The following is a 23,785-nucleotide window of genomic DNA, read 5'->3' as shown; positions in this document are numbered from 1 at the left end:
AATGTAGATGATAGCGAGGTTTGGAGATATTTTATCTTTTATTTTCTCTTCGTTTCCTTTTAGCGGAAGTTCAAGGTTTACGGGCTTTATTCGATGGCATAAATATAACTCTATTGCATAGCTACTGTAAAGAGAATACATAACATTAACATATGATATCGGAAAGTGAAATAATCTGAAAAGGCTAAATACACATTTTAAATTTCACTTTATTTTTACCGTAAAAGTTCCATAAACACCCAGTGTTCAGAATATCTTTGTTCACGGCATTAGAGGAAGTTCAGGTTTACAATCAACTCAGCTCTTTTACTCGACGACATAAATAACATTTTTTATGCCCAGCTACAGTGACGAGAATATATGATATCGGTCAGATGAAATAATCTGAAAATATACGTTTTGAAATTTAACAATATTTTTACTATAAAAATTCCATGAATACCCAGTTTTCAGAGATAAATTACCTTTCTTAAAAAAATGATAGAGAAATTTACTTGAATCTGTAACCATGGGTGACCTGAAAAGATGTTATGAATGTGCCACAAGTCAAGCCTTTTTAGAGGCCCAAGTAATAGAACAATTTCAATTTTAAAAATTTTGCGCACACTCTATCATATCTGTCATACAAACAGCTACAAGTTCACATCCTTGCGAATAAATAGCGATTGGCATTGCTGCGGAAACGTTATACCGTTACAGAGCAGCTTTCGGGTTAATCAATCCGCAAACAAAAGACTGGCTCTGTGACTAAGCCGAAAAAAAATTCAATGTTTACTTCACACATATTTAGTTCTGTTGGTATACGTAAAATATCTGTCGTCTTCAGTCATGCAGAAGAGACGATTTATATCCAGTAAGATCAAGAAACTTAGTCAGAGAAAGGTCTCTTTTTACGCTCTCATTCAAAATTATCGGTATACGACTCTAAATAATAAAATTACAAACACTCATAAGGCTGAAAAAAAAATGCTAATTAATGTACAAATTTTACAAATTAAGGACAACAGGTGCACTTTGTATATGTTTATCGACAATCTTCCATGTTTGGTCGCATTTTCATAGATCTTGGTCACCGTCTTCAACAATTTTTTTCGTTAGAATAATCATTTTTTTCAACAGTTCCGGATGAACACAGTTTAAAGGAAAACTCTCTTTGTCACTAAAACCCCTATTGAATATGAATTAGGCTGAGCACAGTTGACAGCGCAAGTATTCAAATGAGTCTTAAAAATTATTAGGACACTCAAGTAATTTTATCCCCATCGTAATGCTGGGAGAAGGTCCCTCTCAAAGTACTTTGTGTCATACTTAGGGGGCTATTGTTAAAAATGTGGTACCGAAGAAACCGTTCAGCTCCAAGTATCATTCAAAAGAGCGACAATTTGCCAATTTATTGTGATAACCTGCTTTATTTAGCATACATTGAAACAGCTGCAACCTCGCCGGTGACCAAAGTGACCAAAGCCCCCGCACACGAGGAAACATTGTTTGCCCTGATTGTTTTCACTGAACTCAAAGATTATACGCGCAACTTGTCGCCAGCCTGGTCACTGGGAGAAGATGCTCCCTCTACAGAAGAGAAGGGTTAGGTAAGTGTCGCTGGATGAGAGGAATCGAGCATTTTCACAGACTAACTTAGATTAATAATGTTTTTAGAGCGAGCGTGGGTGACTTAGACTGTCGAAATGAATTATTTTTTATAATAATTATTTTGGCATTTTTTTAAAAAAAAGTTAATGCATTGACGATCTAGACCCCTGGTGCTATAGCCTATTGAAATACTCTCGTTTCCTTAATAGTTGAAGGTGGAAACAACCTTTCACTGAAACTATTCAGTTGACATATATTTGATCTCTAAATTCAGTTTACGTTTTTCGAATGATGTTCGTAGAATGGCGACCAGACTAGACCCCGTCTACGATAATGAACGTGAGCTCGTATGAGCAGTTTTCGATAGGCATTAAACGAGAGATGAAAATTAAGCGAGAGTTTATCAACTGTTAGCGAACGATAGCCAGCGGGCAAACGAGAGAAAACTCTTGGAAACTCTCGAGAGTGCACCAGAGTTGACGAAAGCCGTCGCCGACTGAATGTACAAGAATTTCAGGCTTACAGTAAGACTACAGTGCTTCACCCCACCCAGGATTATAAATAATCGGCAAAGGTAAATGATCAATGCTGAGGACTAGCTTTCCATCCAGTGGGAAGGTTAAAGAGGGTCTGAATGTGGTTAACTGACAACTGACAAAAGACGAAAATTTTAACTGGCAACTGACAAATCGACCTTAATCTAACTAACGACATTTTGTAGTCCGGCTTACTAACAACTGATGAGGGCATGGGACCTTAATATTCTTTTAAAATCCATTTATATAACCTTTCGGTAAATATTTGTGTTTTTAACAGAATAGTCACGCTGGAGTTCGCATATACATTAAGAAGCCTGTAACATTAATATTAAAGTATAATAATAATAATATTAATATTAATAATAATATTAATAATAATATTAATAATACAAAGACATGATCATCACAGTTATCTTTCATATATTCATTGGCAATAACAATAATAATAATAATAATAATAATAATAATAATAATAATAATAAATTCCCGGCCAAATAAGCATCAGTGAACTACAAAAGATAACCTTGCTAGGTACAGCACACACAGGATGATAATGATAATAATAATAATAATTTCTATATCCTAAAACTGACTCGTCTCTGGTCGTTTCAAAGTTCCGTTGAATATTAAATCGATGGAAGAGAGAGTGTGAGCACGAGGGGTGATGGGAGGTCTCCTTCCCTCCTCTTCTTCCTTCCCATGAGCTATTTCGTGTCTTCGTGACTCCTTTACTGTCGCCCATTCAATGGACCTCTCAGACGACTGGGAAGGAGTAAGACCCTTAAGACTGACACATGTTCAGTTTTGTCTGGGCTTGTCAGGTACGTTGACAGATCAAATAGGGTCATATTTACCTTGAACAGGTGTAATACGTCCAGTCGCGCCTAGGTATATATGTGATTGACGAGTTTAGTCATTTTTCGTTGTTTAGGCTAACAAATGTACGAGTGCTTATAGGACCTTATAGGCCACGTGCAGAGCCACGAATTTTACAAAGTTAAGCTTGGTTCGCCTGTCTTACTACAGTAGATGTACTACACTGCGCTGTTTTATGTGTCGTCCCGGCAGACCCATTGCGTCAAGGTCGTCTGACTAAACTTGCCCAAAACAAACACCAAAAGTTGTCCTTTATTATAATGTTGCCGAGCAAAAGTTGCCAACGCTTTTAGAAGTTGCCAAAGTGTTACCAATATGAAATAATCAGAGGCAAAAAGATGTTCTAATTTAAGCAATCAGGTGGTTTAGAACGTTGAAGGTGGACGAAAAGAAGATTGAGGGCTGGAACCGTTGTCCTCTGTTTGAAAGCCGCGCAAATCTCATTCAGTGAATGCTTTTCTTGCGGAGGTTCAAAACGGGTCCTTAATCCAGCTGAAAGACAGATAATATAAGACGTCTAATCGAATGCCAATGCGTGTACTGTTTTGCTAAATTACATACTAATTTATATTGACCGTTTTAAACTGACCTAAAGACAAAGTATTACCCAAAAAGGTTGAGACGTCTTGTACGACACTAGCCTTGTAAAGATGCAATTTTTGAAAGAAGACTTGTAAAAAATAAAACGGCCATTCTTCTCAGTTTACATCAAAGTATTAAGTGTATCCTCTCAGAAGTTTCTGTCCCGATTCCACGACCAATGAACAACAAGATTTTCCTGTTAAGTTTGCCACACTATGTAAAGATAACCTAGACCAACTGAAAGGTTATAATATGGCAAAACGGCACAGTGGAAATTTTTGCCAGACCTTGCCAATGTCAACTACTCACAGACGACTCACTTCAGGGCCCTAGCTATATCAGCCCTGGCCCTGAGGAGGACTAGCTCATTTGGTTTAGCTGACTTCAAGTGACGTGTGGTACGTACATTTCTCTTGAGCGAGGTTTCTGAATTGAAAAATGTATGGGTCAACGGTTTCTCTAAATTTTGTATTGTGTGGTTGTCTGTGTTCAAAATCTTTATTTTCCTTCATATCTCGTTCGTTGAAAGTTACATGTAATAAGCATTATTGTGAGCGCTAAAAGCCTCTAAAATGGCGAACAGGTGGCCCTTAAGGGAAAATTGCAGAGCTGATAGCTGGAACGCAAAGGACCGCTCTCTTCACCATATTCACCCATGCAATCACGTTCATGCAATCACTCCCACTTACATAGCCAATAGCAAATGCTATCTGAATTCACCCCCGGCGTCAGCTTGAAGTCAGTGTAGTGAAACATTTTCAATGTGCTACTTCACCACTCAAAAAACCTGCCCGTTATTTCTTTTAGTGCACCATCATTAAGCCCCGATATTGTAGATGTTTAGGTGCCAACTTAACAAAGCAATTTCAGGTAACTTTCCTACCAACATTAGACGAGTAACACCTAGTTATCGGACGCGTACGCCTAATTTATCGCGCTACCGGTCCCGGGACCTTCGAAAATCAACGAGAATAGAACCTGTTTTAAGTTAGTTTACTCATTACTACTGAAAGATATCCAGTGAAATGTTAGGACAATCCGTTATATATTTTGCTTTAGGTTGGCAAATGCGTTCAGTCATACCTCATGCATTTATTCGTGATTGTTCCATTGTCAGCTATTGCAAGTGCTCCATGAGCCCAGCACAAGTGCAGCCAAAACACTGACTTCAAAATAGGTAAACTGACCGGCTGCGACATCATCGTCGAATTTGCTTAGAGCAAAGAGGCATCTTCGAAAATTCAAAATGCAGGATACGGTTAATAAGTTGCGGTCGCAAAGTATCATTCGTATCTTTATGATTGAAATTCGTAGAAATCTTGGCAAATTACGCTCAACAGTGCTCAAGTTGGTGTTCTTGCAGTGGTCTCCAATTCCCCTCAGGGCCTATATCGGAATTAAAGAAATATGAGAACTCTCCATGCAAAATTATGTTCACGCCACCCGTAAATAGCGCGTGGAAGAATGTAAGCTCGGTTCTTTTTAGATTTTCCAACTTTTATTCAAAGAAAAGCTGCTTGATACAAACAGCAGTTCAAATGCTAAATTCACAGGCTTAATAAAGTACAAAACTGGCGTAAAAGCAAGAAAAATGAACAGGTAACAAGGAAAATTGGCACTCAATATTGATTCTCAATAACCTCAATGCATTATGTCATGATCAGTTTTCTTCATAAAATTAAAAACATCAGCTGTTTGTTTATAAGACTCTTCTATATTATCCGATCCTTATTCAAGGCTCTTTCGACTGAGCCCCTTACTTTCAAACCAATTTTTTTTTTCAGGTGCATCCTGACCTTATTTTAACCGCTTTTAACAACCTGTTACCGACAAAGAATTCTTCATATCAAAATTAGGTTACGGTAAATGGATATTTTTTTTTAGTTTTTCATAAAACATGCAACCAAGAACGTCACATTTCTCGTTGACCGTACGCATGAAAATGGATGGACAGAGTCCTAATCCTGTTAGAAAGGAAAAAAAATTATAGGTTTGGTCTGAAAGAAAATATACTGTGTCAGTCTTGTACAAAAATAATAAATTGAATTAAGACAAAGCACGGGAGAAAGAGCTCCTATTGGATAATGTTGAAATAAACTTGCCTCTGGTATTATATTCTGCTATTTTGTCTACGTCTTGATTAATAATGAAAGTTATCTAATGGCAATAACAGGTGTAGATATCTATTACGGCTGGTGCCTTTTTGAAAAAAACGATATTGATACGGGACCTCGGCGGCTACCTGTCCAGCGACATTATTTTGGCTATTCTCCTACGTCCACGTGCCACAAAAGAGCCACTTGCCCGTGCCACACTTTGCAATCAATCTGCTCTGCTCGAGGCGCGCGCCAGCTAGCGGGGCACGTTCACCAGTTTATCTTTTGGCCTGGTTTGCACTGATGCAGTTAACGGCTCTTCTGACACACTGATTGTATTGAGGTAACGCGATAAATCGATGACAACAGTTAAATCAGTACAGTGTAAGTTTGTTACGGTAATTCGTAGCGAGAGCGCGTTCTTTAGGGATGTTAGCAACAGCATCTGTCGATAAGGCTTAATTGTATAGGTTATTCATGGCTACTGAACAGTGGAGAATTAATTAATAACTTTACTCAGAGACATAAAGTAAACTGACATTGTTCCAAGTAGGACACACTTCTTATTCTGGCGCAGAACAGTTGACCTCTCTCGCTTTAGGCGGTAAGTTTAAGTCACATGGTTTTTTTTAGATAACTTGACCCAGTAGACTTGACCTCCTTTACATTAGTCCGCACGCGTCATGCCCCCAGGTAGAAGTCGCGTCGGTCGGTAATGTCCTCTACGCGGCCCTATCCTGGTACTCACAAAGCCAATTAAGCCGAGCGGCTGCGGTTTAATCCGAGTTTTGACTGAGTAGCGGCAGCAACACAGATAGGATTATAAACTCCAGTAGCGTATATAAATGTGGAGATGGCTAAGATTGATAGCAAACCTGGCTATGAATCCATGGTCTAAAAAAAGCAGTTAATAGCCTCTTACCGTTTATTTTACACAATAAACTGTTAAAAAAAACCAAAAAAAAAACAGAACCTGTGCACAGGTTCGAAATCAGAGAGAAGAGCATGTCAAAAAACTCACGTTTAATTTCGCCATTTATCCGGTACGTTTACCCGCATATTCTCATTTGTCGAATTAAATAACTCTTTCAAGCAGGTCAACTTATTACGAATTCATCAGCAAATAGCGAGAATCTTAAAGGAATATAAGCTATATTAATTTTCGCGCCGCTTAAATGACGTCACCACGTTATTTTTCCCTTGGAAAATCGCATTATCTACATTTACCAATATCGTAGCTTTTGTAAATGTTAAAGGTCTTGTATTCGTTTCCTCTCGTATGAACATCTTTCTTCTCTGATGATTATTACTTTTTTAATCTCTTCTCCGCGCGCATATTTGCTATCGAGACGGGGGACATATTTACGAAACCTTCCATTTTGCGAATAAAATAAATTCATTATTTTATAAATTACAATGCTAAATAGATAGGGCATTTGATCCTGAAACCCACAGGCTACAATCAACGTATTTAACACCTTTCAAAGACCATGCTTTGTGCACATGGCGATTCGCCATTGGCGCAGTGTTTAATACAATACAACCGATCTTCTCCGGCCCGGTTTTTTTTGAAGCCCAAATATCGTAACAGGTAATGGCCCGATTTGATTTAAAGATATATTCTCAGTCCTTTTGTAAATAATGCCACACCTGGCCTGTTTTTAATTTGCGGCGAGAATTGATATAAAAAAATTTATATATATAAAGCCGCGCGCATGTACCGCTTGACAAATTAATTTTGATCTTTCTTTTTAGTCATCGAATTATGACCGAGATGTTCGGCTCGAAAGATGACTTCGGTGGCCCGAAATATTCAGCCGCCGATAGTTACATTGGAATTCTGTCAGCCTATCGCGGACGGATTCATCACACGAAGCCTTCACGCAACGGCCCGGAGTCAACGGTGAGTTTACCGAGGGAGAGAGCCGCAATTTTATTTCACTGCGCCTATGTAAACACTATTGAATGCACACACGGTGTTGGTATTGTATGGCGATTAGAGATGTCAAATTGTGCCATTTTATACCTCCAAGTTCCTCTTTGTCATGTGCTACTCGCGCACGGCCCGACCGGAGCTAGCGTGGTGGTGGACCGTGGAAGAGTTCAGACCGATTCCATTTGTCGGTTCATTGTAACTTTTATTTTTGAAAGTTTTTAACTGGTGTAAGCAGGTTCAACTGTTATCATATTAAATGGCCTCCACTGAGATCATCGAAGGAAGTTGCTCTGCTGCTAAAGTATTTCTCAAAGCCGATTTCTGAGCTGCATCCGATATTTTTTTAAAAAAAAAAGTGGGGAGAATTAAGGCAAACTGCCTGTGATTAATAAAAAGCTGCGATCATTAGGAAAATGTTGGCCATCGCTATTAAGTTTGCTTATCCAAGTTGCGTCAGTAAGGAGCTCATCAAACTAAATTGTTTTGACGGCGCAAATTGAAATGTATCTTATATGGATTTTACGCCGCGGAGCATGCCATGGAAAGTTATCAATCTGATTGGACGCAAGTTGAGGTAAAATACACCCTAATATTTGGCATTTCCTTTCCCTGTGGCTTTTTTAATATCAGTTTTAGGCTGACAAACATAAGTGCTTCCGATGTTTACAAACGAAAATCATACTTTTTTATTTTTCAAAATTGTTGCATTTAATATGTACATTTCCCTGGTAACAATAAATTCGCTGATCGCAATGTAACGCCGAAAATGTCAAAACCTTTACAAATCCGACTCTTTTGTTAGCGTATTGACAAATATAAAGGGTTATATAGATTCGAGCATTGAAAAGATCTTGACTAATCTTCATAGCCGAGAGATTAACATTTTTGTTGCTGTTTATCTGACAGGAAAAAACAAGACAAATAAAAGATCGTTTCACCAAAATAGATACAAGGTCTAGCTTTGTATTCTAATTGGAGCATTCTGGCGTAACAAGTATTAATAGGAAAGAAGTTTTCTTATCGCACGGGTGGAAGCTTTCATTATTATTAGCGCGTGAAAACAGTCACAGATAAGGAAAGAGAGATATTACTTGATTAATTATCGCCAAGCTCTTGCATTTAAAATTCGCAGCTGCGTTCAATAATTCTATTCTTGTTTGACGATCGAAAAAAAATATCACACAGTTACGCTTTTTGAATTAATCGAACCTTTGAGCTTGTGAAGAATGGAGAAGTAAAATATGTTTTCATTGAAAAAAATCAATGTTTCGAAGAACGCGAAAATTGGAGAGACAAATTCGACTTTTTAAATATCAAAGCTGCTCAAAACATGAAAACAGAGATGATTAATTTTTCTGTTTCTTTTATTAAGGGTAAAAAGCTGAAGAATAATAATACGGTAAGAACAACAACAATTTCTTGATTTCAGGTAAAAATAAAACGAGATCCAAGCGAGACAAACCTTTTCAATTTCTTTTGTTGACAATTTTTGAATGCATAACAAATAAAAATGCTCGGGGATGGCTGATTGAAAGACGTTCCTTTATTAGTTTGGGAAAGAATTAATTGTAATCTCCAGAAAAACATTAATAAATGCGATGATTAATTCCACTGGCGCGTCGAGTTCGAGTCACGTGGTCTTACTTAATTGGTGATAATTAATTACAATAAGAAATCGAATCTCTTTGGCGGGTAGTGCGCATGTCGTAATTGTTGATTTCAATGGAATGCCCCATCAAAGATGTGTCATTCGATGTTTGAACTCCAACTGGTCGAGTTATGTCTTCGCAAATTTTGTCGGCCAATACGTATCACTTCCAGGAAATAGGCTTTTTATGAAACCCCCGTGATTATTAAAATTAAATTTCTGTAGAGCGGAACGGTGGAGCAATGGAAAAGGGGTCATCTCAACCACAACAGCAGCAGCGTAGCGTTGTAAGTCCGTGTTTTGTCGTCGGCTGATTTGCATTTTCATTTGATAGCTAATCTATTGATTAATTAAAATGGAAAGTGTTTATGATGTCGTAGCCCGAGGTCGCGTTTCTCTCATTCATCTCTTCCTGTGTTTGTAAAGTTGTAAAATGCTCTTGCAGTCGGCCGCCGATCGAGATGGACTGCGGACGGACCGTGAGAGCAGGCGGGAACCATCATCGCCGCACACATTCAAGCAGCATCGCTCGTCGCTGTCGAGCGGTTCCGTGGAGAGCCGGATGGCGGAACTTGATGATATTCAACGGTCGATGGAAGTAGAGGAAACGGAGGAGGAAAGCTTTGAAGAGGACAGGTTCAAGTCGAGAGAACATTACGATACGGACTCTGATAGTGTTTCTAGTGGACGTGAGGCCGCACCGTATCAACAAGGAGCTCGCGTGCAGAATCAACAGCCCCCTTCCCCGGTGGAAACTTACATCAACAACAGTGTCAGCGGGATAGACAGAATTCCTACTCACGAATGGACGTTCGAGGAGCAATTCAAGCAAGTAAGTGCTGCATTTACCTTTCTAAACCCTTCAAGTGTTTGATTTTTCAAGCAGAAATGCTAAGCCCAAAGCATTTTTTACATCTTGAGGACCGTCATTAATCAACTTTGCTTCGTAAAAAAGTGACACATCTCAAGCGAATATTAATAATTATTGTTCCAAACAAATTCAGCTTTCGCGGCTTTAATCGATTTATTCATTCCCGTGCTGTATTGAACTGAATTCCTTCGTTCAATGGCGCTCCGAGTTCCAATAAAGCTTATATTTTTAGCGTCTTTGTCGTTCGACGCTAATCTCTCTTTCTAAATCGCTCTTTAATAGAAACTGAGTTATGAGTAGCGGTGCATATTTTGCCGGCGTATTTGACACGACTATTTTGTTTCTTTGTGACATTTTGACAACGATCGTTTTTAATTTTCTTCATTTCGGAGGCCGCTCCCAAGCGCGATCTTTGCCGTTCTTGGTGAAGAAAATAATCTGGGAACTTTGAATAAATTGTAAATTGCGATTGTAGGATTATAAGGGTGTGTAGAAGTTATGATACTGGCCTTGATAAAACGGTGATTTGGGAGTTTGCCGCGCGAATATCGGCTTTATTGAATTAGTGGGTCATAGAATGTGTAGTTTTAATTAACCTATGATACAAATTTGCATACCGGGCTTATCACCTGGGCCAAATGAAATATCGTATTTGTCATAAGAAATCGAGACCAGGGGGAAATTCAGTCAAAGATGGAAAAGTCAATTATTAAATGAGAAGTTTAGTTATAACGAAGAGTAAACGGTGACATAAGTGAATTTTTTGCTTGACTTCTGGCCAAGGGTTATGCAATGACTTGTTATTATCTGTAACCTACGAAGATACATATGAGCTACTCAACAATACTGCCTTCAATTAATATTTAATAACAACCCAGAGTTAATATAGGCCTTTGGCAATTGGGAAGTAAGATTACAGCTCTTTTTGGGTGGCAGGTTGACCTGCCACCTGTCACTCATACAGCCTGTCATTTTAAGCTCTAATGTAGTTTTTGGCGCATTGTGATTGGCTAGTAGACTTGAGATATTGTGCAGTATTTACCAGGTTTGAAAAACCACATATGACCTTTGCTGACTCCTTTAAACATTCTATTTGGAGACAGAAGTCTAGCAAGCTGGCTATTCACTGACCAGCATGGCATAAATTATATTGCCAGTTATTAAACTTGGTTTCTATGAACAGCCCAGGATATTTACCCCACTTTGGTAGATAATTGTTAAGTGTTGCCAGATGCAACATCCTGTGTCTTTTCATGGACAAACAAGCCCCACATTCAATTCTACTTTGTAATTAAAAGTCTAAAGTTGCATAGAGAGGAAGAAGTCTTCTGTTGGATTTACTGGAGGTGATACCCCCGCTGTTTTTCCTTTTTTGTTAAATGATTGTAATTTAGCATCCAGTGATATTTGAGATACACACGTATGCTCACATTATATTTTTTTATTTCAACATAATCCTTGGCTCCATTTAATTAAGCCTTTAATCTTCTTACATATTTGTAACATATTCGTCGTAGCTTCCCTTTTAATAAAAGCATTGTCTTCAAATCTGAGTAAAATTGTTACTTTTTTTCTGTTGTTACATATGTAAGAAACTTAAGGCAACCATGCTTTGTGAAAAAAACAAAGTCAGAAGAAAAGATGGTTATATTCCAATTATTAACATAGTTAATTTTTTTGGAAATTTATTGACATTACCCAAAAGTTCTAGAAATTTATTTTTGAATCCTGTATCCTTCATCCATATGAATTAATGATTCTTGTGGGAAAAAAAAACTGGATGAGTGTAGAGTTCTCAAAACTTATTAAGGTGTTATTGAAGGCTGAAGTTTGAGTAGGATGTGCTCAGTTTTTTTAATGCAGCTTTTTGTTTGGGTTAAACTTATTCTTGCGTTTTCCACTCTTGTTTATCAAATGTACTTTAAATCTATTAAATCTAGCTATGAGTTGTTATTATTACTATAGCGTATGTTGTCTTTGTAAAGATATATTTCTACATGTAGCTGGAAATCATTCATATATTTTTCATCCATCTTGCATATTTAATTTAGTTGAGACTACAAAAAAAAAATCAGCTTTTAATTACAGCCTATTCAGTATGGCATATGTCAAGTACAGCAGAGTTGCTCCCAAATTATTTGACATACAAAAGCAGAATTTGATAGGTAGCTTTTATGTGTGAATGTTTGCTAATATGTGTTAGAAAAAGGCAAATGATCTAAACACGCAATAACTACATGTAAACAATATCACAGTTCATCTTCGACAAGATCAGAAAATGGTGTTATAAGGTTTTCACTGAGGAATCTGTTACTAATAAAAACAAAACAAGTGGTGCCTAAATTGAATATGTCTTTTAATCCACATACAAAATGCTAAAATTCCAGTGCAGATTACTTTGATATCAGTTTATTGAACCGATATATTATTTTAACTTCATGTTTTTATCCTTAGGTTTAGCTATGCATTAATCCCTTGAGGCATAGTTATATTAAACTGTTGTTCTTCTAGAAAAAAAAAAATGGCGGTAAGCTGGCTAAAAATACAATCAATTTATACCAAACCCAATTTAACAATCAATATCATGTTAGGAATGCTAAGAACTCCAGAATCTTGATTAAGATAATGATACTTATGTCAAGAAAATGTTGGTTTGTCATTGACATTCAGTTCTGTCCTAATTTTAACTTGAGTAATTTTTGTATGATTTTTCTGGTAGTCCTTGTTCCAAGTCCTTTAGGCCAAGAACATCAAGGATTGGACTCAATGGAACACGTTCATTCATTGAAGTCATGTTTCTGTTGTATGTGGTCTTTTATACTTTCACAGAGATTGGTGTGATAACAAAGAATACCCAGTAATATATCTGTGCTTGCAAACCACAAGTATATAATATATGGATTTCTATTTTGAACTGTTTAACTCAATATCATAAATTGCAGCAAATGAGGATGATATAAGTTTAATATTGTAAGAAACTACCGATGATAAAAAAAAATCTCAGTTTGTTTCACAGCAGAAAGAAACTAGGTAAGGTTTTCAATGCGTTAAAAAGATTATTAATAATTTTTGGCATACTTGAAAACAATTCTTTAAGTGGTGTAAGTCAAACAATTTCATCAACTTTCAAAATGATTATGTGTTGTGATGTTCATCTCTTCAATCACAAATTGCTTATATAAATTTAGTTGGAAAAATATTTGTGTCTTATGAAAGATCACTTGATACAAAATTTTGTTCATTTTTGTGCTGACAGCCAGACAAATTGAACAAATTAGCACTCAAATTAGCAGACATGCATATCTTTATAAGGAGCAGTTAAAAATATCCGCCAGTTCATTAGGATTTTTGGCAAGACAAATTTACAGCCTACTTCAAGTTATTTCATGCTACTTCACTAGAGTTTGCTGCATACTTCCTTTGGAACTGATAACAATCTCGTAGGAAATTAATTGTATCACCCACATACGTGTTAGAATATTTTTGCCATCTTATTTACGGCTTATAAAAAGCTGTGATTTGAGTGAAGGGCATCACATATATTTTTAAATCCAATATCATCATATTTGGCTTTCAGTTTCTGTTGTGGAAGTCAAAAAGTTTTAACTCTGAGAAAGAGTGACTGTTTTTCTGTACAGTGTATTTAAAGAATTAAGAACATGCATGCAAGTATATACATTACAAGTACATTTATATGTATGTTTGTCTTATTAGCCATTTGACTACACTTGTCTGTTTAGTGATACGTCCAAGACATTTGGGTCATTAGAGGGATTCTCTGAATAACTATGTTTTGAATCTGACCAATGTTGTGATTAACTGAACATCAAAGGAAGTCTTTCTGTGGTAGACTGTAATTACTTGCCTTGGAAGACCCATTCTTTAAATTAATGGTGTGATCACAAATAACATACCTGTAGTCAAGTTACCAGTCAATGTTCCATCTAGGCAAAATAGTCGTGTTTTCATAGATGCCGATCAAAGGAAAACCTTGAGTCCCCTTCAAACTATGATAACCTTCAAAGCTAAGGAACCAAACAGATAAAATGAATAATGAGATTAATTTACCGTAGAGGATTAAGTCAGAACTTAAGAAAACACAATATTTCAAATCAAATTAGTCTAACTTGAATTGTAGAGATAACCTGTTTGGATATTAAAACATGTACATGCTTGAGTTAACCATGCATGTTTTCAAGTTTTATCACAATCAGACTGAATCACTCGAGACGATAAATTAAAGGGTGCAATCAAAATAGTGCACAGTTTTCCAATTTTCTTCCAAATGTTTACAGACCTGCCAACCCCTGAGCATAGGAAATATGACTTGACATCACTAAAAATACAAATTTCATACTAAGTCTTTGCTAAAAAGCATGAGATAAAGAGCCTTCCTCGTGAGATTTATGAGAAAAGATTAAAAATCCTGAGTCACTTAAAAAGTGTGTGATTTGGCTGGTCTGAATTTATTTTTGTTAAATATTCCTTGCTCACCAGCAACTTGTTTTATTCACTGACAGACTTAAAGTTCATGTATCTGTTTGCAAAGATCTTTGAAATTTGATCTAATTTTATGTCATCAGCAAAAATATTGCTAACATACTTATCACCCCTGAGTGCCTTAGTGGATGTCATTAATAACTCGGCTTGGATTTCAACACAGGCCAAGTTGACTTACAGTGAACCAAAAACCAACCATAACATTAGTTTATTTTCATTATAATGCCGAACTGTCAATATCACTATGTAGTGTATGTGAGAGAAAGAAAAAAAATGCATTTCACAGCAGGGAAGGAGATTTTGTTACAGAGTAGGTACCCAAAGTACTGATGATACAAAACCATGCATCCTGTACAGATACGGCGTATGCACACTGTAGATTTGTCAGACATTCAAAAATTATATGTTTCACTATTTGCAAAGTTGTTTGAAACTTTCCCATAGTTATGACTGACCCTCAAGTGGCAAGAATTGAAAAGGAAAGCAGTGTTTCCCAACTTACAGAATCATGCTAAACTGATCTCAACTTTAACTGAATTTTAAACCAGTCTGTTTTCTACAAGTATAAAAGGTGCTGATACCCTTGTTTTACAAAGTCCAAATTGTGAATCTTGTATAAGGATTAATTGCTCCTTGTATATTTCAATATAACAGCTTCTATTTTTAACTTGCTCATGGAACTTGAGCTTTGAACTACACATGTACAGTGTATGTTTACAAGTATCTCATTGTGTGATAATAATAAAGCTTGTTGGAAGAACGATTAAAATATTGCTGCACAATATTATCATTTCGGCTTCAAGGTGCCACTCTATTTAAATATAACCGAGTATGCCCTAAAATAATAAAGTGCTTGAAAACTTCCAAATCAATAAAGTGACATTTTTATTCAGATTTCATGGTTAATTACATTTGAAGTGAAAATAAACAACAAACACAACAAGATAATAATAAATTTTTATTACAACTTAGGGTTAATAGGTAACAAAAATATTAAAGACTTGTTATTTTCCCACACTTGTTAATGAATTTGATAAAAACAGCATTTTGGGAAACATTATTTTACAGTTCTTGGTATGTGATATTGCTGAGTTTCTCAACTTGATTGTGTTTATCTTCCAGTTTACTGTGTGAATTTTAAATTTTATTAGTAGATTTTTTTAAAATGGAAATGAATTTAAATGCTATCTAGCTACTACAGTGCTTTTATATTAAACTCTTTTTGGTATTTTTAATTACCTTGAGTTTAACTTTACTGGCAGACCTTAAAAAATTTGAAAAGGATGAACCTTAAGTGTCATTTGTTGCTTTGCATCTCTGACAAATCTATGCCAGATAATATAGATTAAGAAAAGGTAAATACAAAAGCGATGGCTGATATGTGAAACAATATCAGCGCTGCCATCATTTCCTTGCGTACTCATTCTCTTCCATCTCTGTGTTAAATCTTTTTTTGTAAGCCTAGAGGAGGTTAATTTGTGTTGAAGTTATCTTTACTTACTCACCTCCTTGGGGGAAAATTTGCCAAAATAGGTCCAAGGTATTAGTAGCAGTTTTACCTAGACAGGTCTATATGTAGATGTTAAAGAAAATAGCTTTGTTTGACTTTAAACTTTTTAAAAAACTTTAATAAGTATACTCCTTAAACAGTGGAACTATACTAGGAGTTTAAAATAACATAATAAAAGCACGTAATAAATAATTACAATATGTATATATACAATAAAAATTATAAGTTAGTAAAAGATAAGATAAAATAGATTAAGTATAATCTCGTCGAGACAAGTTGGGACGTCTGGATATACATTATACAAAAGATTTAATGGCTGCAAGAGCAATAGTCTTAAAATTATTTATATCAACATCTTCATAAATAGGTAAATTGTTCCATGCTACTATTGTCCTTGGATAAAAGGAAAACTTATAGACATCATTTGATACACGGATTTGTTGGAAAGGACGACTGTTCAGTAATCTGGTGGCCCTTGTTATTTCGCGGACTTCAGGAGGAAAGCTAATACCAACATGTCCCATCAAGATCTTGTAGAACATAGTAGTTTGAAAGAGGAGTCGTCGATCTTCCAGGTAGTCCCAACCAAGATGTTCGATCATTGGAGTAACATGACTAAATCTTGAATAGTCATTTAATACAAATCTTGCTGCTCGGCGTTGAACCATCTCTATTTGAGTGATGTTCTGTTTGGTGAAAGGGTTCCAAGCGCAACACGCATATTCGAGTTTTGGGCGGACTAGCGTGCGATACGCCGTACCTTTGACTTTAGTATCACAACCACTTAGAATACGACGCAGTAGCCCAAGAGTAGAATTTGCCTTTTTACAGATCTGATTGATGTGCTCGTTCCAGGACAGATTGTCTGTCACGGTGACTCCAAGGTACTGGGCTGAGGAAACTCTAGAAATGGGCTGGCCAGTCAATGAATATTGGAACATAGTTGGAATTTTCTTACGCGTTATACCAAGTTGATAACACTTCTTGACGTTAAAGTTAAGTTGCCAGGTGTTTGACCAGAGTGACAATTGTTCAAGATCATCCTGCAGAGCCCAACAGTCCTGTACTTCACGGATTTCACTATAGAGGATGCAATCATCTGCAAAGAGGCGTAGACGTGACTTTACAGAAGAAGAGATGTCATTTATACACAGTAAAAATAATACAGGGCCCAAAATTGAGCCTTGCGGGACCCCGGAGAGCACTGGTTTGGAAGAAGACTGAATGCCATTTAAGACTGAATGCCATTTACTTACATGTACATGTAATTTACTTACATGTACATGTAATTCTTACCACTGAAAACCCATTTACTTAAATCAAACTATGTGTATTATTATAAACCGAATAATAAGCATCTCTTTTAGTGGTATCAAATGCCTTTACAATTGTGTTTTGCTTAATTTCAATTCATGTGAACTTTCTGAGTGAAGCAAATAAGTAAACACTCAGAGAGAAATGGATTTCCTGATTATGTCTCATATAATCGTGTTCTTTTTACTGCTTTTTGTTGTCAGTTGTATGAATTGGGTACTGAACCAGAGAGGAAAGAATTCCTGGATGATTTATTTTCCTTTATGCAGAAAAGAGGTGAGTTATTCTGTAAAATTTTAGTAATAATTTACCATTTTTATGGCATTAAGTCCAGAACAGCGAAGGATATCAGACAACAATTGTTTGGTATGACAGAAAAGCACTGAAACATAACAGGAACTTGTGAGAGAGAAAGGATATCTCAAAATGACAAAGATTAACATGGATATAAAAATCAATCATTTTGAAAACGTGAGCAGCGATTTTTCCATTTCCAATTATCGAATTTCCCCGCGAGCGATGAATTCCCAGCTGTAAACAAGACCTGCCGGGTTTACAAAATTAGTTTAGTTTCTCTTTACAAGTGACGGTTTTTCAAGCATCAGGACTAAAACCCGGGATTAAAACACAAACCCTGCTTAAGTATATAAGCTTTAGTCTGTCAAACACTAAGATTTTGTACTATCAAGTTCCCATGCGGTTGAATGTGCTCAGAGGTCACGTCGTAAGACATCGTGAAGTCAAATGGTTAAAACCTGTACTTACTTGCCACTAAGACGCGTCTTAAGGCCACAAGGTTTTCCATATTTTTCCTTCGTACTAAATTGCAGCAGTTTTCAAAGCGAAAGAGTGTTGTGAACGCATATTTTTCTGATTTTCAATCCGCCGACAAAAAAGTAGTCGCAAGTTTAGATTTTATACAGTCAACTTCCCGCCTTTTCCGGCAGCCCGCGTCGAGAAGCACCTCTTACGATTGGTTGATTTCTTATTGTAAAATCACGTGTCGCAACTGCGCTTGCAGAATTTCGCGCCTTTTTGTGCAACCCGTGTTGAGAATGTCTTCTGGTGGTTTCAGCGGTTTGTAAATTCCTTATGATGTTTTTTCTGTTTTGTTTTCAGGCACTCCAGTTAACAGAGTTCCTATAATGGCAAAACAAACATTAGATTTATTCAAACTGTTCAAGCTGGTCGTTGAAAAAGGAGGACTTGTTGAGGTGAGAGGTGGAAAATTAGTTTCAGAATTTTTTGTGTTCTCCGGCCCATTGGGGTACGAAATACGTCATGGTGTTTTTAATTTTTTCTCTCAGGTTATAAACAAGAAAATATGGCGAGAGATTATTAAAGGCCTTAGTCTGCCGGCATCAGTAACAAGTGCGGCGTTTACTCTTCGAACTCAGTGAGTAGAAAAAGGTTGTTTAAAAATGCCGATTGCTGAATTCCGTACTGAATTTCAAATATCTTCGGGTCGCCACGCTCTCCCGAAGTGCACGAGTTGGGAGATGTACAACAAGATCTGTGGGGAGCGTAATCATTGCAAAGAGTGGTAATATATTTTGGAGGCTTGCTGTAAATACTTTGCACATTTACTTCTTTCAACCAAAGTAAACAACAGAATATCTGATGCTGATGCTTGCGTGATATGTTGAGGTCACGCCAGTATTCTTTTGATTACGACTTGTGATTTCGAATTGAAAGCCCAGTCCACTCAAATACAATAGCTTGATGTAATAGTCCGGATTTGTACCATTACCGTTAAGTTCAAAACGAACACTGTGTGTAAAGTTAACTAAAAATCTTTACACTTTTCCGTTTTCAACCACAGATACATGAAATATCTTTATCCTTATGAATGCTCAAAGAAGAAACTGTCCTCTCCAGCCGAACTTCAAGCCGCAATTGACGGAAACCGGCGAGACAGTCGCAGATCGTTTGGTTCATTCCTGTCTCAAGCTGTGCCTTCAGATGGTACACATGTCTATAACAGCCCCAGTCCTACAACAACGCCGCCTGCTTTTACAGGAAATAGCAGCTCTCCTGGAATCTCTCACCGGTCGAGTCCAGGCCCCTCTGCATCAAACCATGATGTAAGTTTGTTTCAGAGAGGACAACAATGCACTTTACTTTCATTTCCCAGTCGTAGACTTGTAAGTCCAGCGCTCTGAGCGATGATAGTGATGAAATCATGGTAAAAATTAAATAATGTAGAACCTCAATTTTAAATCATGTTAATCATTCCTTTTAAAGGTGCACGTGCCTCCGTCAGTCCATGGCAACAACGGCGTTGCTATGCTGCATTCTCCAGGCGTAGTTCAGTACAGCCCAAAACGTTCCTCTAGCGTGACGGAAGTGACGTCACGGGGCGTGTCCTCCTCCCCGTCCGATACATCTCCTTGTGGTTCACCAGTCAAGAAATTTGCTGCTGTGAATGAGCGAAACAATAAACCAACACCGACTCAGCTGCCTTGGACACATATTAAAATACAAACTCAGCCTAAAGGTATGTAATATTTAACTTTAAAAAAAAAACGGAGTTTATGTATATGGAAAGTGATACACATTTTCAGATGAATTCTTTCGCTCGAAGACTAATTTTCATACAGAGAAAAACTCTATCTCGTAAATGGCCTTTGGCTGTGGACTAATATTCGAATTTTCTTTGTGTCAACCAGGTATGGCTCAGAGCGGTCAGTTCCAGTTTCCCGATCCAGAAAGATCACGCGGCCGGGAGCCGCGGCGGTTGCCGCTGACCTTGCTAGACCAAGTGAGCGACAACTCGTTATTGGTGTCTGTAGAACTTAATGGCGTCGTGTATCAAGGAGTTTTGTTTGCGCGGCAAAATCGACCGGATTCTCCAAAAAGTAACGAAGATTACTAACTTAACTATGTTATTTTTATTCGTCGATTATAATACAGCGTATAGGCTTACGAAGTGTTTTTCTGGTGGCTCTCGTAAAATGAAGATAAGGCGGACAAAACCGAGGTCGGTTTCAATTATGGTCGAATATCAAACATCCCGTATGTTGGCTTTGATTGGTTTGATAAATTATGAACCAATTAGAACAGCTCTTCTACTGAACCAATCACAGAGCTTCATTCTCGAGAGCCAGTTGAAAACCGCTTTTAAATCCTGTTAGAAAGTAGAGTTTAGAAAAGTAATATTTCGTAAAGTACTGCAATTTTATTTCTGCAAGACCACATGACCATGTAAGTTGCTTCATTGACAGTTTAATCAGAATTATTTTAGCATATTCGTTCGTTAAATTTGAGCTACCATTTGCTTTGTCAAATTAACTTATATTTTAGTTACATACCCTCGCCCCCTCCGGAATTTGATTTTCCTGGTCAACCTCCCCTTAGTTGGTCAAGAGAAAATTACTGGGAGAGGTCCAAACTTGTTGCTGGTGTTTTCAAGCCAAGCTCTATTTAGAAACAAGTTGAACATGATTCGTTGCTGAAGTAACACGTTTTAAATCACATAATTAAGTTCTTTCGTGATATCTTTTATTCAATATACTATTTATCGATCTTCATACTCCTAATTTCGAAGAAAATTTTCACTGTTCCTTATATTCACGACAAAGCAAGAATTTATGTAAGATTTAACTTTATAGTGTAGTGTCACTGTAGCGTTTTTGTATCCTAGCCTTGCAAGTACGATGCAAGGACAAGAATGTTCGAGTGTTTTGAGACAAAACGTGTGATTGTGGTATCTGGTTTCAGATTATTTTTCCTGTCCAGTTGATTACGGAAGCTCAGAATTTGATTTCACATAAATCAGAAAAGTTCGTCATATTTTGACTTTTTTGTACTGTTAAAAGTCGAGGAAAATTCCTCGTCAATGAAAATATTATACTTCGTACTGTTGTTGAATCTTCTAATCAGGGTTGCTAAGAAGGCCAACTCGTTGTTTCTATTATAAAAAAACAATCCATTCACCATTGTAAATAAGTAAAGAAATCTGAATTACGATGATAATATTTTCCTTGATTACTTAAACGATGCCCTTAAAAAGCGTTTTTTAAACCTGGTCAAATCGTTTCGGGAACGTATTGTGAAACTTTTTTAACGAAGGTAATCAAACATTCTTATTTAAATGCCTTTCTTTTAAGAGGATAATCTCCATAACTGTTGCGTTGAGGGTGTTATGACATCTGTATTGTTTGCCGCGACATTTTCTTCAGATAAATAATTATTTCTACAAGAGATCGAGCCCGCGTTTATTTTCAGTCAGTGCGGTTGCTATGTCATCAGCTCTACCCTAGCATTTTGTCCTGCTGCGTGATTGGGTTATATCGAAAAATTGCTTCTTGTATTTCACTATTTTTTTTTCATGTTAAGCTCTTTGATATGTATTTATCTTTTTAATTACAGTCTTAGCACCCTCGACTGTGTAGTAATTTATCCATAGAATCGGTGGCGGACCATTTTATGTCCTTAGGGGTGAGGGAAGGTTGTGCAGTTATTCTCACTAATACCATTTTTTGTTCACATTAATGTTTGGCAATACTTTTTTTCCACTTAACGTGCTGTTAAAACGTTTTAGACCAGCAAAAGATCCCAAAAGAAGCTCTGATTTTCTTTAATCGTCGGGTTGTTTAGGATCTTTTACACCACTTTCCCTACGTAGGTGGTTTTTCGTCAAATCCGCCCCACCGCCCCCCCCGCCTCCTCCCAAGAACGAAATGGAATGCCCCTGAACTACTCACATGACTGTCTTCAGTACGAATCTAAAAGATACGCTATATTTGAGTACACATAACAAGGTAGTCCCTGGTTAACATTCAGTTAAAAGAAATTTGCATCACTTTCCCTACGTAGGTTGTTTTTCGTCAAATACCCCCCCCCCCGCCTTCTCCTAAGAATGAAATGGAATGCCCCTGAACTACTCACACGACTGTCTTCAGTACGAATCTAAAAGATACGCTATATTGAGTACACATAACAAGGTAGTCTCTGGTTCACATTCAGTTAAAAGAAATTTGCACGCGTTGCGTGCCTAGATTAACAAATGAACTTAGATTGTCGTCATATTATCATGGTCAACCCATGTAATTGTAATCTTAGGTTTTAAGGTGCTCTAGAGGAAGCTACGTAATCCAATTTTTTCCTTCATAGAGTTAGGCTCGTTTCCCCTACATAGTGTTGATGAAGTAATGGTACAGTCCAAGTGGGATTCGTAAACACAGTCAGCTCCCATTTTAACTAACAGGAGCCGCGATTGGTATCCGTAACAAGAAGAGAGAGTCTTCAATAGCGTGCAGATATTTTTGTTTCTGCAACTCTTCTTGAATTCAGTTTGTCTGTAGAAGGAACGATTCTGCAATGCCGGAGTTGACTTTGTTTGAATTGCCCACCATTTACTGTGCTTCGATAGCTAGTGTATCGTGTAGTATGTTAGCAAAGATAGGAAATTCAAAAAAGAAAAAAAAAAAAAAAGAAAAATATTACTTGTAACCGCGATGAAAATATTGTTTCAAGACTGTACGTTTTTAATATGAAAGGTTCCTTCACTTTTACTTTGTTAATTTGTTCAAACACCATGGTGTTTTTTAATATATACTGAATGCATCGATCCTGTGTCAATATTTTTATAACTGCGTCGATAATGAAGGATTGTGTATATGTACACTTATACAAATAAAAGCAACAAAAATGAAAAAAGCTTGGTTTTGTAAGTGTGATCTAGAGTTCGTTCAACGCTCTTAGTGTGTGGCCACAATAATGGTGGAACCTCTAATAATGATTGAGTAGTATGCTCATTAAGGTAGGGTCTCTTCCACACTACGCCGCAGCAATTTGAAAACGGAGGTTTCACTCTCCAAACGCATCAAATGTTTTCCGTCCACACTATGCCGGAGGAATTTGAAAACGCAACAATCACCGGTCATTTTGGATTTGTGTTTGAGGAAGACTCGGGCAGGGAAATCACGTGATTAGCGTGACGTCATCATTTTCAAAAGCTCTGTTTTCAAAATGAATCAAAATGTTTTCCGTCCGCACTAAAACGCAAAGCCAGCGTTTTCAAATTTCGCCGGTTTGAAGAGCGCTTTCGAAAAGCTCCCTTTTCGTGACGGACTAGTGTACACGGTTTTCAAATTTCTTCGGCGTAGTGTAAACGGGGCCTTCACTGTAATCAAGGTAATTTTGCTGCACAAGGGGGTTGAAAGTTTTAAAAACTCTGGATGAAACTCTAGAGCTTCGCAAAAACTATCGAAAAGACCTTTCATTTCGTGCTGTTCTTATCCAATTTTTCGAAGTAGCAATATTAACTTATCCGTCAATTCAGTCCTCTTTTACTGCCGTTCTTATGAGGACCTCCTATG

At 37.0% G+C, this 23,785-nt stretch overlaps 1 protein-coding gene across 3 annotated transcripts; it reads left to right on the top strand.

The window, feature by feature from the left end:
- The first annotated feature begins 1,298 nt into the window (after positions 1 to 1,298).
- LOC110068840 (AT-rich interactive domain-containing protein 3C-like) lies at positions 1,299 to 23,123 on the top strand. Of its 3 annotated transcripts, none has more exons than XM_020776254.2 (9): positions 1,299 to 1,589; positions 7,439 to 7,586; positions 9,713 to 10,099; positions 17,666 to 17,738; positions 18,582 to 18,676; positions 18,770 to 18,858; positions 19,285 to 19,546; positions 19,707 to 19,959; positions 20,132 to 23,123. In XM_020776254.2, the coding sequence occupies exons 1-9, from the start codon at positions 1,561 to 1,563 to the stop codon at positions 20,335 to 20,337; spliced, it is 1,542 nt and encodes a 513-aa protein (XP_020631913.2). In that variant the 5' UTR covers positions 1,299 to 1,560; the 3' UTR covers positions 20,338 to 23,123. The 3 variants fall into 3 exon arrangements, with proteins under 3 accessions (XP_020631913.2, XP_020631914.2, XP_020631915.2); XM_020776255.2 differs by lacking the exon at positions 1,299 to 1,589 and adding an exon at positions 5,858 to 6,026; XM_020776256.2 differs by lacking the exons at positions 1,299 to 1,589; positions 7,439 to 7,586 and adding an exon at positions 8,968 to 9,554.
- Positions 23,124 to 23,785: the final 662 nt, after the last annotated feature.

Source organism: Orbicella faveolata, unplaced genomic scaffold (assembly GCF_042242905.1).
Source record: "Orbicella faveolata isolate gen_17 unplaced genomic scaffold, um_ofav_v1 contig_26, whole genome shotgun sequence".
Taxonomy (NCBI): Eukaryota; Metazoa; Cnidaria; class Anthozoa; order Scleractinia; family Merulinidae; genus Orbicella; species Orbicella faveolata.
The sequence above is the reverse complement of the archived record's forward strand: the minus strand, read 5'-3'. Positions and strand labels throughout refer to the sequence as shown.

Bases quoted from the DNA above. Each gene is read 5' to 3' on its own strand.
- LOC110068840 (XM_020776254.2), top strand. From the start codon at position 1,561: ATGCTCCCTCTACAGAAGAGAAGGGTTAG. The intron at 1,590-7,438 runs GTAAGTGTCGCT...CTTTCTTTTTAG, and splicing joins CTACAGAAGAGAAGGGTTAG to TCATCGAATTATGACCGAGA. The intron at 17,739-18,581 runs GTGAGTTATTCT...TTTTGTTTTCAG, and splicing joins TTCCTTTATGCAGAAAAGAG to GCACTCCAGTTAACAGAGTT.